Genomic DNA, 15,769 nt, shown 5'->3' on the forward strand with positions numbered 1-15,769 from the left:
AATTGCCTATGAAGGATGTACTGGAGAAAATTGCTGCATTGTTAGAGACCCTTGTTCTTGGAGTAAGAGAAAAACAGATGTTTGTAGCAATTTGTGTGTTTGAAACTGGAGGGGGAGAAATCAACCAGCACTGTGGCAAGGTCATAGAGCAGTAAATGCCTCCACCTGACGCTTCCTCAGATGTTACATACTTAAATAGGTTTACTTTAACCCAATGCTGTGCTACCTACAGCCTGTCCTTTCTTACATAGTGCTGTCATAGTGGTTTGCTTTTTTTTTTTTTAAAAAGCAGGAAATTCTTGTCACCTGCTTCACAGCAGATGCTGGACTTGTTAATACACCAAATTATTGGAAGTTTCAAAATCCCTGCATCCACAAGGGGGCAGCGTACAGAGTTCTTCAGCAGCAAAACTGAAATGAAATTGTAATGCCATTTTTTCCCCAAAAGTTACTGTGTAAGGTAATTAAATTCCTGGGGAAAGGGGAGTTGCATGGGATGTTTGGGATACAAACAAGGAATAACTTCACCTTAAGGTGGTTCACTTTTAGGAGCCTGGTCAGGATGACAAAGACTTAAAAAGCAAGGCAGAGTTACTTAAGGGTACAACTTGGCATTGCTGTGATACGAGTCCCAGGTTAATTTTCTGCTTTCATGCAATGTTGGATACGTTTTAGCTTCTGACTTTACTGAGTGGTGGAAATGCTTCATCTGCAGAAGGAACTCAGAAGGAACTTTTTCTTTTCTTGGGTATGCTTCTCAAGCTGTCCGTTAGCAGAATGCTGCTCTGTGATAATTAGAGTCTGTAATCGTGCAGTTGATAACTTCTTAGTCACTGTTCAGTTCTAATATAAATAACCAAACGTGCAGAGGTGAGGTTGTACACTAATCTGCCTTGTCAGTATTTTGAAGTAGAAAACTGGCTTTTACGTTGAACTTAAGATAGTAGAGAGCTGGAGAGGAGGAAAAAAAAAGACCCTGAAACGTTAAAAGGTCAAAAGTTAATCCCTAGTATAAATGATTCCAGGTAGAATATTTACTCCAAAGACCAAATAGTTCTCCTGGGGTTTTAGGACTGGACTTAGCTGACTTAGCCAGGAGGAAGAGTTCTGTGAAGGGAAGAATATTAAATTTAATCTGAACAAATAGCTCAAGAGAAGCTGACCCTGTTTCTTTCTCTCCCACTACCGGATGTGGAATAGTCCCTGATTGTGTGAGGCGTTTCAGCATAGGAGAGCCGTTCACTGGAGACATGGAGCTTGAGCAGAGAAATACCTTTCATCTTTCCTTCGTACAGCTGTATCATTGGGTGGATCACGAGTGTTCCCAGTAAGTTGTCTATTTCCGCTGTTTGGGTAGTGGAATGGGCTGGTCTTGCTATTTTAAAACAACTTCTGGGTAGTGTGTTAAGCTACCAAGCAATGTAAAAGGATGTCAAGCAAAATTAACTGGCAGCTAAGGTAACTTGGTCCTGAGCAAGAGACCCTGATCGCTTCTCTCTAACGAGCAGTCTGCTTTCGCACAATTTCAAAACCCTCCTGAAAACAGCGAATGTGCCAGGAACAAAGAGGGGGGTGCCTTTTTGTAACTGACAGTAAAGAAATCTGCATGTATTTGTTAACAACTCCTATCACACAGTTTATTGCATAACTTACGGAATTGCTTCAGCTGTTTTAAAATTAAGAATGTCTTCATATTAATACTTGCAGACTCTTTGCCACTTTTAACTATAAATGTTTCCTCAACTCTGCGTGTCACCAAATTACTGGCAGGAATGCTGGTCACAATGCTGGAAACAATTACAGAAGTCATGCATCTGGATCAAATAGACTTTATGAAAGGAAACTTAGTAGCAGAAAATGTGTAAAGTTTACAAACTCCTAGTAGTAGCAAGTTTTAGCTACTGCCAGAGTGGAACTTGGAAGGCACAGGCTTCATTGAAAGAGTTAACATTGCTTCAGTACCTACAGAATAGTGACTGGAAACTTAATTTCCATAAAGAAATTCCATTCTTACTTGTAAATCCTGTGAAATGGAGTTCCTGTATTTATTCTGCTTCTTTGGTGTGTGCTCCAAAGGTAAAGAGAACTCTACGTATGACAGTTTTAATAGCTTGAAGGAAAATACCTTTGATAGACTTCTAAGTGTCTATAAAACAACGTTAGTTACTATTACTAGAAAATGAGAGGTGTGGGAAGCTCTAAATGCAATCTATTGGTAAATCCATTACAGAAGCTTTGCAATTTGATGGAAAAGCATGTGGTCTGGAGGCAGGTTTTGTATTGGCAATGCTAGATCACAGTAGAAAGAATGTCATTCTTTGGTAGTTTTTAACATTAAATGTTGTTCCATCTTGAGAATTTTTATTTAAGTACATAAGAATAAACTGGCTATAAACTAATTATATTCTATTCTGATCATCAGTTATTTTGTAAATTATTGCCAAAAGCTCCCTTGGTTGGGCTGCTGCTTCTGTAACTTGTTCCTTAAGACTTTCAGGGTGAGAAGTAGTACAGGGGGAATTATAATTTTTTTATTCAATCTTATGTAATGCCTGTACCCCAGAAACAAAATGACTTCCAGGTTGCGTGTCCGTGCCGTTTGGACTCTCGGGCACTGTGGATTACGAGGAGGTGTTTCCTGCTGTTGCAGTGGACTTAGCGTAGGTCCCTTAGTAAAGTAGCAACATGTTCTCGTCTGTCACCACAGAGGTGAATATTTACTCCAAAGACCAAATAGTTCTCCTGGGGTTTTAGGACTGGACTTAGCTGACTTAGCCAGGAGGAAGAGTTCTGTGAAGGGAAGAATATTAAATTTAATCTGAACAAATAGCTCAAGAGAAGCTGACCCTGTTTCTTTCTCTCCCACTACCGGATGTGGAATAGTCCCTGATTGTGTGAGGCGTTTCAGCATAGGAAACATTTCAGCATCTCCATTGAGGAGATGGAGAATCTTCTTTCAAGAAACATGAAATCGAAACGTAGACCTTCGTGAGCTTGGGGCAGGGGAGTGGGGAAACACTCCAATACCATGGACAGCTACAGACTTCGCTAGCCCAGGAGCCGTGGTTATCTTTTCTGCATGGAAAGAGGAGCCCATGTAACTCTAGTAGTTGGTTTGGCATTGAAATCAAGGCCAAAGTCTGAGTGCTTCATCAGCTGCAAGGGGTTTTTTGCAGTGACTGTCTGTTACCAATCAAGTTCTGTGCATGGCTCTCACGGTACAAAGCTTTAAAACTCTTGTCCAAGCAATACCGTGACAGTAAACTTTTGCTCCATCTGTTGTGTGTGGTTACTCCCCTCCTTACAAACTTTTTTTTCCATAGCTGCATGCCCAGTTCGCTTCTTTCTCATTTAAACTGTTTGGAATCTGTCACTCTGACAGCTTTGGACCCCTTCACTCAGACCACGCAGTTCATACCTGGTGTTCTACTTTTGACAGTACTGACTTGTAGCAAACCAGAAGCGTGGTAGCCAGCAATTAGACTTCTGTGGTGGAACCAAAGCCTCAGGTTGCAGCTTGGTTTTACCCTAGGCCTGAAGAAGCGTTTCCTTGCCGAGTGTTGCATTTTCTCCAACTATATCACTTGTTTTTACCGTTTTCATCTTTCAACTGCTGTTTGTGTGCATTTTGCCCCATGAACACCTTTTAGAATTGTGTAAATACAGAAATACAGACTTCAGTGGTTTGCCCCCTAAAAAAGTATATTCCAGATGACTTGATTTGTGCTGAGACAAATGCTATCCGTGTTGCTATGCCTATTTTATGTTTGTGGACTTGTGGGATACCTATTTTTTTTTTACTAGCTACTCATCTTCAAAACTTTGTTACAATTTCCAATTTCATCCAATTTAGATCGCAGAAACGTTCTCTAGCAGGTTGTTACTGCAGCAGATCCTACTAACACGGTTAGAAGGGGGCTGTCTCAGGTTAATGCTTTCACAGTGGCCACGTTGCAGACTGTCAGCTGTGCAGATAGAGCAGTGGCCAATTGTTCATAGCAATTTGTCAGATGCAGAATTCTGCTCAAAGATACAACTTGTTCCCTAAATTTAATTTGCAAAGATTTGCACTGTGATGCAGTTAATGTAATGCTAGCAACAGAACATCCGCGTGGTTGCAGCCTCCTTTGTACATCAGAGAGAAGGGCAGAAGAAACTTTTGGATGTAAAGATTTGTGTATCTGGCTTAGTATTTTTCTTGTTCAAATAGTAAATAAAATATTTAAGATATTTCTGTAATAGAGAGTAGATTACAGATCTCTCAGTGGTCAGTTAGTGAGTGCTCCCATTCTGTGTGGAGGTTCATCTCTGACTTTCTGTGAAATGAGCTATCATTATCTTGACAAACCCACATCAGCTGGTTCAGTAATGACCCATCTGGCATGATGATGTGGTGTAATCCTCCAGCCAGTACATCAGTCCTCTGAGAAACGGTTTTCTGGTTTAGTTTTTAGCTAGGTACTTAGCAAGCCCACAGAGCTGCGGGAGCATTATGGAATCCTAATAACTGTGTGATAGGCGCAGACTGGCCTACGTTCTGAAACTGCTAGGGGAGGTGGAGGCAGGGGGCAAGTCCAGCAGAACCTGCAGGTCCTGTCCCTGGTACCATGAGCAGGCAAAATGAGCGCTATTGTCAGGGATCTGTCCACCTGTAACTGAGGGGAAGACCAGGATTTGAAGAATGATTTTTGACTAAATAATCAACTTCTAAAACCTGGTGATTTCAACTAAGACGGTTTTCTGCCTTGAAAGGATGAGACTGTAAGGTGGTAAAAAGTAAAGGGGGACCTGCGGGTGGCAGTTCTTGCAGTTTACCCCCAAATCCCTATGAAACTAATGCTGTCAGATGTATTTACGTGGTAAAGTAGGAAAGCAACAACTAGCACCAGCTCTGGATTGATCATATTTTATCTCATGCCAAGCATGATAGGAAAAAATGTACTGTGCACCTGCAGTCTTGTGGCATCCTCTTTGATCCCTTCCTGGGGAAGGTCTGGGCATGTGAAGGAACCAAAGGAATGCTGTTAGCAACAATTCTACTTTGGGATGTACGGAGCAGTCAAATGGAATATGAAATGAAGCAACACAGTTTGAGAAAAAATATACCATGTTTGAACAATAAGAAAAACACTTATTTGCAAAACAAACATATGAAATACAATCCTACTGTATAATACCAATATGCAAAATTGCCCCCATATGGAAATAAAGCCAGCGTAACAAAATCCCTGCTGTTTTAACCTTCACTGCTTCAGTTCCACAAATCTAAGGCAAACCTAAACTGAACTAATTATTTGAAGAACCATATCTCATATTTTGGAAATTTTATAATTAAATTTTCTTATTTTAGAATTAAGTATTTTGACTTTTTTTCTTCATCTCACTTTGCAGTACTGCATCTCTTCTGGGAAGGATGCCTTCTTTTGGAAGATTTTAAGACATTTTACTCCTGTTTTCAAGTAAGGAATGACCTAATGTTTCTCCAAACCACTATTTATTTATTTTTTAAGGAGGGCTTTGTTTTACAGCATCTTAAGTCCCTCTCATGGAAAAGCAAGAATTTTACTGAAAAATTCTGACGCATAAGGTTTGGATAAATATTTTACTGCGTAGTGTCTGGATAGTTGAGTGGGCAGGTCTCAGCAGGCAATGTAGTCAGTACCTCCATGAAGAGAGGAGCTCTTGCCTGTGTCATTTAGCCTTTTCCTCTATTAAATGGAAATTTCTTTCTCCCATGTTGTCTTTGCTGTTTTGGGGGAAAAACCCTCTTCCATTCTGGAGTCAGTTTTCTTTTGTAGGATGGGGATCCTCGGTGCCATCTGGGCATGTATTTTCTTGTTTGGGAGTCAAACCTTCCTCTAGCTGGAGGCTGGTTTCCCCGTGGGTGAGGTGGGCACCTTCCTCTGCTGGGGGTTCAGCTCCTCCTTGCTTGGAGGGCAGACCTGGTTCTGCTTGGGACTCAGTTTCCCTCTGGAGGAAGGCAACGCATGCGGCCAGGGGTAGGCCAGTCTCAAAGCAGTGTATGTTGTTAGCGCTGTCGTGCTCATCCACAGGGACCCGGTGTGTCTGCTGCCGACTGGTGCTGGTGAGGCAGAGGGTCACAGAAAGATCAGCGTGTGCCCAGGCGGTGTAGCTCCAGCCAGTTGCAATGACTGCTAGGGCACAAGCAAGGATACAGAAGTAGAAGCTTGAGCCAAAGACCGAGGAGTGGCCTAAGAGCTGTGGGCGCTCTGCGGTGCGGAGGCCGTGCCTCGTCAATGCCCAGAGACCACAGGACGAGAGCACTGCCATGGCAGTGAACAGGACAACGAGGCCATGCAGGAAAGGGGCAGTCACCCTGCCCAGCTTCAGCCCCAGGATGTCGAGCAGCATGGCCCCGCAGCTGCTGAGGAGGGCCAGCAGGCAGCAGAGAGCTGTCAAGCTCATAAAGGCGAGTCCTGCACGGCCCACGAAGTGGCAGTTGGAAGAGGGCTCTGTGTGATTAAGGACACAGATAATGCCCAGCACAAAATGGAGCGAGTCGACTCTGACCACAACCCAGCTGGGGTAGGCTGCAGTCGTGCACGTCACCCCCAGGGCTAAGCTCTGGACTACAGCTGCCTCCAAGCTGCCCCTTCGCCTTTTGCCTTTCTTGGTGTGCAGGTACACGGGACACATCGCCGCTTCCATGGAGCAGGACGGCGGCTCGGAAGGGGGGAGCATGGCCGCGTCCTGGTCCTCAGCACTGGGCCCGTGGGCGGCCCTGCCTCAGCCGGTCTGGGTGGTGGAACAGGCAGGCCTTGCTGGGTCAACAACTCCAGGAAAAGCACGGTGCTGAAAAAGAGAGAAAAGCAGTTAGTCCTGCTGAGAGCAAGTGCTGTGCCTTGAGAGAAAACCCTCGTGATATATGCCCAGTGGTGCTCTAAGCCCGGGCCCTGTATCAGGCATACTCAGAAGCAACTGGAGCTGCCAGGTAACACGTCAAATCGCACATGATATTCGTATTAGGTCATCCAAATTAGCTGAGTGTCACTAAAATATTTGTGTATTTTTTCCCCTCTGTCACCGAGAGGGGAATAAAAGGGGTATATTTTTAATCCTTCCACATTTGCTGTTGGAATGCAAAAATAAGACCAACCTACCTTCTGTGGGGACTGTGTGGAAAGCCAGAGCAGGCAAAGGCGTGACCACAAGGAACATGGATTAGAAACTAATTAGATTTAGGTAGCAGAAATAATCACCAGCCAAGAGTTTTTGTAACAAACACCATGAAACAATATAAGAACTTGAAAATGTATACTTCCTTAGAGCCTTTTTCCTTTTGAGCTTGTTGCACATGGATGACAGCCTTTATACTTCTGCAAGTAGATAGTGATAGAAAGTGCTACAGTGACAGAAAGCACTACTCAAGGTGAAAATAGTGAATAATTCTACACGATAGGATACAAAGAAGTTAAAACTGTTGGATATTTGATACTGAAGTGGTGTAACTAATATTGAAATGAATTTAAGGCTCGTATTATCATAATGAATTTCCCCCCACAAAGACCAATTACAGTAGAAATTATAAACTGCATGCCTATCTGCTAAAGTGTGATGGTTAATTCATTATAGTGTGATATTTCTATTATTCCAAACATAATTCCAGATGTTTCCCAGATATTTATGTAAGGTCCTCTAAATGCCAGTTTTAAGACAGATGTTTAGGTAACTTTTGAATAATGATGTATTATGATTTACATTACAACATTAAAGGAATTCCTTTTTCAGATGCACTGTAAAAGTAACACCTTTACAGTTTTGGTTTAGTGTAGTTCAATGGATTGTAAATAAGCATGGAATATTCTGGAGTATGAAAAGTCTACACATTGGGTACTTTACCAGTGTAACAGATGGCAGTAAAACACTGTCAGTAACAGTAATCCTAATCCTTTCACTTTCTACTGCAATCTCTGGTTTTGCTCAAGGAGAAGACAAACTCTACAGTCTTCATTATGACTGCTCATTTTTAAAGTATGGCAGTGGCAGTTTTGTTTCACTTAAAGTACCTTCACTGCCTTTAGGAGCCAAGGTAGGTAAACAAGCCTAACATTAAACTGAACCTTAATACTTACCTCCTTTTTATATTGTTATTTATTTGTTTATTTTGTATTTCTCTGATTAGTACTTGCCGAAGGTCTGTTCCTGGTCCCCCTGAAGCAGATGTCAGAAGACTTCTCTCTCTTAGTTTCCAGCTTCAGGGTGAATTTATCCCATACTGTGAAGACAAAGGGCTTTTGTAAAGCACCGATTGCAACACTGACGCAAAGGTGTGGACAAGGAAAACACGGCTGTATGCCGAGGTGTTTCCCTTTTCATGAATGCCTCATGTTTGCCTCACGTTTGCCTGCATGAATGCCACATTACTGATGATGAAGACCTCAGGTGTGTTGTTCTTGATTAGCCCTTCTCCTGTGTTTTGCCATACACGTGTCTCTTTCCCTCAACCTTGAAAATTCAGTCAAGTACATAGTATGTATACACTTATATATATTTTAACTCCAGATGATTTCTTAATCACAAATTACCTCCTGGCCCTACCCCTACGGTTTGCACCATTGCGTCCAGCCCCAAAGCCTCTGAGGAGCCGTCCCAGCCCGCAGGGGAGCTGAGTCCCTGTCAGCCGCCCCGGGGCCCGCTCCCCCTCTGCCCGGAGGCCCCCCACACGCAGCGGGGGGGCCGTTACGGACCGTTACGGCCCCGTTACCGGCCGTTAGGGGCCGTTCCCGCCCGTTGCCATTCGAACGGCGCGGCCCGGGGCCGTTGGGCGCCGCCGCCCGGGCGCATGCGCGGTTCGGGGCGCTGAGGGGAGCGGCGGGGCCGGGCCGGCGGCGGTGAGCGGCGGGGACCGGGGGGGGCTCTGAGGGGACCGGGGGGCTCTGAGCGGTGTCCCCGGCACTGAGGCGAGCGGTGGGCGAGGAGGGGGCGCCCGGCGGAGGAGCAGGGCAGGGCAGCGGGGGGTTCGTGTGGTAACCGAGGGGAGTAACGTAAAGGAGGGGGCTCGTCGGCTGCACGCACCCCCTTCTTACTCCCCCCCTCCCCGTGAGCTGAAAGGCGTAGAAACGCGGGCTGGAGTTGTAGTTCCTGCAGTAGGAACGGGGACGAAGAGCAGAACGGCCACGGCTGGGAAGTGCTGTGACGGGGCGTGGGGTGTTTGTGGCGTGGGTGACGCGAACACCGCTCGGCAGGGCCGGGAAGAAAGCCCCGAGCCGTGGCTGCTGCGGGTGGCTGCTGGTGCCTGGCCCGTGGTCAGTCCCCGGGGCTGGGAGCTGCACGGTGATGCCGTTTGTCCGGACGGCTCAACAGGTCAACCGGGCCTTTTATTTCCCGGAGAGTGAGTTCTGTCACCCTTTCCTGTGATAACAGCCTGTAAGTGGGGAGACGCTGGCCGTGTGTCGCTTCGCTTCTTATTTGGGCTTCTGTGCTGGTGGTACAGGAGGACTTCACGGCCCCCTGCAGCTCGGGGGTTTCTGAGGCTGGCTTGGCTGAAGCGCAGCAGGGCGCGGCGAGGCCCGTGGTCCCTTCCCCTCCCTGCCAGAGTGCAGGGAGCCCGGCAGCACCCAGCTCTGCCTCGCCTTCCACTGCAACGCTTCCCTTGCTTGGCTCGGCTGTAACCTGCTGCCAAACTCATCTTTTAAAACCCTCCGGAGCCAAAGGGGGTCTGTCAGCTTGTTACAGCTGATTGTTATTGTAAAGTGGTTACTTACTTATCCACCTAACCGCTGGATAGGCTGGATTCCAGATAGAACTGTTTCTAAACAATGGCTTGCATAATTAACGAGATGAAGGGTGTCTGGCTCTCTAGGTCAGGAATGCAGTGCTGTCAGTGAACACAGCTCTGTTACTTTGACCTGCTTAAATGAAAGCTGTGCTGCGGAAAAAAATACCCATGAAGTCTGTACTAAGAACATCAGACTAGTCATTTTTAAAACATAGCCGTAGCAGGTATGCTGCATTATATGCTTTCATCTCATCTATTGTATCGCTCATTAGAAGAGGATAAAGTGCCACAAAGTAGGCCTTCTATTGTTAGGAGATTTCTGAAACCTGGTGTGTTACTGGCACAATTACTCTTTGAATTTTTGTAATATCTTCTGGTTTGTGATTTGCTTACACTGAATGACTCTCCTAGTATAAGTACCTATGTACACGTGTGTATTTGCTACCAGAGTTGTTTGGAATATTTAAGGAAAATATCTGCTTGGTACAGGAAAACGTTTATGAGCTTCCTGCCTTTTCTTTCTTTCACCGGGAAACTTTTTTTCTTGTTCTTTGCATAACTCTGGTGTTAGGTCATCTTCATCTTTTTTCCTTGGCATTCCCAGCAGCTTTGTATCTGATAACCATCTACTAACTTATTTCCCCTGTTGTTCACGTGCAGGCTATTTTCTCCACGCTGCTGCCGGTGATAGGCACTTCTACCTTCTGCTTCCCCAGCACAGCTGCTGAGTAATCATCTGGAACGAACGGAAACAATACAGGGCACCAACAGCGAGGATCACCGCTGGCAATCAGGGTAATGGTTTTAAACTTCTGAATAACCGGGCAGGAGAAGCCTGGTCTCTGCCCGGCCAGAGGGGCTGCGGGCAGCAGCGCTGCAGAGCGCGGCAGCTCCCACCCAGGCGGCCTGGAAGGGGAGGAAGGGGGGGCCCGACGGGCAGCGGAGCCGCGCAGGCCTCGGGGCTGGCCTGACTTGGACTCGCTCCTGCCTCAGCTCCAGCAGCCGTGCTGCGATGCGTGCCTCCGTTAGGGCTGCGCGCTGCCCCGCCAGCAGCTGCTTGCTTTTCAGAGCCTGGAGGTGGTTCGTGATAGTGCTAAGGAAAGCCTGAAATTGGCTCCTTCGTTTTTCTGGTAGCAGGCAGGTACTTTGCAATTAAAACCATTTTTTGAAGATTAATTTTATCTTGCCTTTTACGTAGATCAAATAATGTAGACACTTACGCTTTGTAAAGAAAATTTCCCTCCTGGAACATTTTGTTTGAAGGGAACTTACAGCCCTACATTTAAGGGGGGGGGACGGGAAGAAGTGGTGTTAGACATAGAGGGTTTTTTAATTTGTATTATTTACGCATCTATGGGAGAAAATAATGAATGAGGGTACTTGCTAAGGATTAGTGTTTTTTTTCTATCCATGAGCAAAACCTAAAAATTTAGTTAAGTTGAAGTAACTTTCCTAAGATTCACAATAACTTTATCAATATATACATTTAAATGTATTTCCTACAGTAATTAATAATAATAAAAAAAAACCTTATGTAGCCAGTGTATTAGATTAGTTGCTTTTTCTGTCTTTTTAAGGCAGAAGTTGGAAATATGTCAGTAGACAGTGTTCATTTTTGTGAAGATCATTAGCTTAGCTCTTGAAACCATCGATCACTTACAGTTTTTCGTCTTTTTTCCCCTTGGCAATGAAAATGCCAGTGTAGGTTAGGCTATTGGTTATTAAATTTCACATTGAGGCCTTTAGGTTAATGAGACAACTTTAAATGATTGTAAGAAGAGTTCAGATGGTTTTCTCTTTTTCTTTTGTAGGACATGCATCACTTTGAGGAAGAGTTAACGTGTTCCATCTGCTACAGCCTGTTTACAGATCCCCGTGTTCTGCCTTGTTCCCATACATTCTGTAGAAATTGTCTGGAAGGTGTTCTTGATCTGTCAGGCAACTTTTCCATTTGGAGACCCTTGAGAATTCTTCTGAAGTGTCCAAACTGTAGGAGCGTTGTTGAGATTCCTGACTCTGGCACTGAATCGCTGCCTATCAACTTTGCACTGAAGTCTATTATTGAGAAATACCGTCAGGAAGATCATTCTGATGTTGCAACTTGCAGTGAACATTATAGGCAGCCGCTGAACGTTTACTGTCTTTTGGATAAAAAAATGGTGTGTGGCCATTGCCTTACAATAGGAAAACACAACGGGCATCCCATAGATGACCTTTACAGTGCCTACATAAAAGAGAAGCAGTCTTCTGGAAAAATTCTTGAGCAACTGACTGACAAACACTGGGTTGATGTATATTTGCTTATTGAAAAGCTGAAAGAACAGAAATCCCAGTGTGAAAGCGTTGTTCAAGATGATAAAAAAGTAGTGGTTCTGTACTTTAAGAAACTTAGCGATACGTTGGAGCATAAAAAACAAGCTCTGCTCTCTGCACTGGATGAAATCAACAGACAGGTTTTGGAAGAGTATGATCCTCTCATTGAGAATTTAAAAAAAATGAGGGAAGAACAGCTTGAATTAATGTCACTGAACACGTCTATTCAGAAAGAAGAGTCCCCACTTGTTTTTCTGGAGAAGGTGGATGGTGTATATCAACGGATAAAGGCTTTGAAAGAGAAGCAGCTACCGGATGTTAAACCTGTTGAGATTTACCCCAGGGTTGGGCACCTGTTGAAGGATGTGTGGTCTAAAACCGAAATTGGTCAGATCAACAAGATCCTTACTCCAAAAATAAAACTGATTCCAAAAAGGAAATTACAGAGCAAAAGCAAGGAAAAAGAAAGAGGAAAATCTAAAGAACTCCTCCAGGCTGTAAATCCTCTAACAGTCATGCTTCTTTTTGTAACAGTAGCCATAGCTCTGTTTGCATTTCCCAAACTGGTGTGGTCATTTGGAATTGAAACTGTTCCCACTTACATTTCAGAATTCTTGCTATCTATTTATCAAGGTTTTTGTGCTCAGTTGCAGACTATAGTGGATGTGCTGTGCCGTAAATTTAATCTACTGGTGAGGTTTTTAGGGATGATTGTTCCTCTTTGGCTATTTCAATGATTAAATTAGAACTTACTGCAGGAATCCCCAAGATTTATTTTTAATCGACGTTTCTACTTAATAGCTGGGTTGTTAAAACTATACGCTTTTTCTTTCTTTTCCATATTCTTCCTTTTTCTGTATAGGTTTCATCATTTAACTCTTAGTTAAATGAGAAGATTTATAACCAAAAAGATGTGTTCATCTGCTCGCACAGCAAGTAGGTAGGTGGTTGGTAAAACTGGAAGCTAGGCAGAAGTAATGTCTGTGAGGAAGCTATAGGCAGCCCCCTGATTGTAAAAACTCCTCAACCCTCTACGTTTTTTTAATGATAACATAATCTAATTATGTTTCTAATAAAAACACCACAACATTAAAAGTTTAAAAAAAGCACCTCAGGCTGCAAAGTGGCTGGTCCTAGACAAGTCAGTCGGTTACAAGCTCTGGTGTACGTAAAGCTTGCATTTAGTGTTTTATTGACCTCTTTCTAAAGGTAATTTAACTGACATACCTGATCTGTAGTCTTTAAGTCATATATTAATGGACCTCGTTTTCATTTTGTATGTTCCTGGTTACTAGTGCCATGATTTCATCCTTTTTTATAATCTGTATTTTTTAAATCTCTTTTAAATAGTTATCTCCAGTTTACAGAGCAGTATCTGCAGGACTTGTGGTAAAGTATTGCATGCAGGTTTTAGTGCCACCTACGCACAAATCAGGTATTTATTTAGGCTAACGGGGAATTTGCACCACTTCCTAAAAAGAGCCTTGAATTTTTGCTGAAAGAATTAATATGTGGTGAAAATAGATACATATTGCAGAAAGTAGCAAAATTCCCTATGAAATCGGTGGTGTAAGGATTTCAAATGTCAAGAGCCCTTAAACAACTTGAAAATGAGTAAATTTTCAGGCTTTCAGCACAAATAATGGAGGTCTTTACCTTGACCTAGGAGAAAAAATGACAGCATTTTGTTCTGCAATCAAATAATCAGTACCATGCTTTACTTCTTTTGAAGAGGTACTAAGCTGTGCTCAGAAAAATTCACAATGGCAGCAGCCCTTGACCTTCAGTTGTTACCGAGTCAGCTGTAATCAAACAGCCTTTAAGCGCTGCCGTTAGAACAGCAGAACACAGAGGAGTTTACAATGAACTAACGATTTATAAAAACCAAAAATGGGCTCTATATATGTCTAATTTTGACTTCATAAACATAATAGTGCGTTTTAGGATAGCAGCATTCCTTGGGTGCTTGATTTATTATTATTTAAAAAGATACGAGTTGTTTAAATAGTGATTTAGTTCTGTGGGTAGCCTTTCGCTACGTGACACGTTAAAACCCGTGCGCAAACCCAAACTTGTGTGTTGCTACCAGCAGACACCGGTGGGGGCTCCTGCGAAACAGCAACCGCTGCCACTGACTGCAGCGAGAGGTGAGAGCCAGCTCAGGCCCCCGATGTGATGCTGGTGTGTTCCTTAAGCCTAAGTGAAGTCTGACGAATACTGATGTCCTGCTGTTGCTGCATTGCTAAAATGTGAAGTGTAACCGAAGGGCTGTTGTGCAGCACCCTTCTGCAGCTTGGGGGTTTCTGTTGTGTGGATTGGACTGAAAGGTGTGAACAAGCAGTGCTCCAGGGGAGTGGGCCTTTGCCTGTTTCTGTAATTTGGACGTGCCTTTTAGCGTTACAGAGTCAAATCCCAGTGATACCACTGGTCAGGCTTTGAAATAGTGTGTAGGTATATCCTGGGACTGGATAAAGCGGCACATTGATTTCCCAGTAACACTTTGGAATCGGGCTGGTTGTTTGTCTCTAAAGCCCTGCTAGAAGGCTGGCATTTGGCATGTAAGTCTCTGAAATCCTGGTGCTAACTGTATGCCTACTACCACGAGGCTTCTTTTTTGACTTACCTGCCTGTCCTTTATTTTCCTAACTTTTAAAAATCTTATGAAAAGTTTATAATGAAATTTTATTTTTCCAGACAACACGAATTTATAAGATGCCTTTATCACTGATTGAAACATTTAGTACTTGTACTTATGTACTATCTATTTTAATAAATGCACATACAAATAAAATGTATTCTTACATTAGGGATGGCTAACACCTTGATTTCTTTACTGTACAGAGTCTCCCTTTAATCCTAAACAGAGCTGGAGCATGGGGCTGAGCTGGAGCCACGCGACAGGAGCAGCAACTGTCGCTGGAGCAAGAACGTGGGTATCCGGCAGTGCTGGGTCTGCTTCCTTTTCTTCCACTTGCCCCATTTTTTGTAGTGCAGACGTGGTGAAGGGTCTCTGACGCAGCAAGCCCTTTAGTTGCTTGATGCAGATTTCGTGTTGTTTTGCATTGTCCAGCTTGGGCCCCTTTCACTTCTGCCCGATGGCGTGGTGGATTCGCTTCGGCTGGGTGTCAGCTCCCCACCCCTTCTCTGAAGGACGGGGCCAAAATTCGGCAGAGGAGCTTGAGGGCTGAGGTAAGGGCAGGGGCGTCACGCAGCAATTACTGCTGTGGCCAAAACCAATTCACCCTGGGGAAGACTAAGTGACTGCTACTTGGTATGGGAGTAGACAGTGAGAACTAAAAACCAACTGAAACCATAAATTGAGCCTCGAGCTGTACTTCAAGGTGTTCTAGAGTCAGCTTGAGATGGGGAGAAAAACCTCAAAACTGCACAGCATGCATGGCTGGCGTTAGGATGGGTAGGAAATGCCTTGTATTTTTGTCTTCTGCTGTTGTGCGCTTCACTGTCGCTGCGCTGTGATTTCACGCAGTATTTCACTGGGTGCGCCACTCCCCTATTGAGGACATGACAACAAAACCCAGGATAAACTAACTCAGGTTTGTTAACTGCGCTTAGTATGAAAATGGCAAAGAGCTGGAAATGTAAACAAGGACTAAGCACAGAAAAAACAAGCTGCTGTTCTAGAACTGTGCTTAGCAAGCTTTTCTACTAACAGCCATTTTATAAGCACATCAGTAGTTAATTATTTTTTTTTAAGGT

General features: G+C 44.0%; 2 protein-coding genes across 4 annotated transcripts; one reads left to right on the top strand and one right to left on the bottom strand.

Moving 5' to 3' along the window:
* Positions 1-5,781: 5,781 nt before the first annotated feature.
* Positions 5,782-7,333, bottom strand: LOC118253105 (uncharacterized). The gene is made up of 2 exons (XM_035557140.1): positions 7,221-7,333; positions 5,782-6,813 (listed from the first exon to the last, which is right to left on the bottom strand). The coding sequence occupies exon 2, from the start codon at positions 6,700-6,702 to the stop codon at positions 5,782-5,784; it is 921 nt and encodes a 306-aa protein (XP_035413033.1). The 5' UTR covers positions 6,703-6,813; positions 7,221-7,333.
* Positions 7,334-8,790: 1,457 nt separating this feature from the next.
* TRIM59 (tripartite motif containing 59) lies at positions 8,791-14,858 on the top strand. 3 transcript variants are annotated; one of them, XM_035557136.2, is made up of 3 exons: positions 8,791-8,852; positions 10,400-10,534; positions 11,551-14,858. In XM_035557136.2, exon 3 carries the CDS (start codon positions 11,554-11,556, stop codon positions 12,787-12,789), a length of 1,236 nt encoding a protein of 411 aa, XP_035413029.1. In that variant the 5' UTR covers positions 8,791-8,852; positions 10,400-10,534; positions 11,551-11,553; the 3' UTR covers positions 12,790-14,858. The 3 variants fall into 3 exon arrangements, 2 of the variants coding, with proteins under 2 accessions (XP_035413029.1, XP_035413030.1); XR_007708637.1 differs by lacking the exon at positions 8,791-8,852 and adding an exon at positions 9,107-9,352; XM_035557137.2 differs by lacking the exon at positions 8,791-8,852 and adding an exon at positions 9,303-9,387.
* Positions 14,859-15,769: the final 911 nt, after the last annotated feature.

This window comes from Cygnus atratus, chromosome 9 (genome assembly GCF_013377495.2).
Source record: "Cygnus atratus isolate AKBS03 ecotype Queensland, Australia chromosome 9, CAtr_DNAZoo_HiC_assembly, whole genome shotgun sequence".
NCBI classification, from domain to species: Eukaryota; Metazoa; Chordata; class Aves; order Anseriformes; family Anatidae; genus Cygnus; species Cygnus atratus.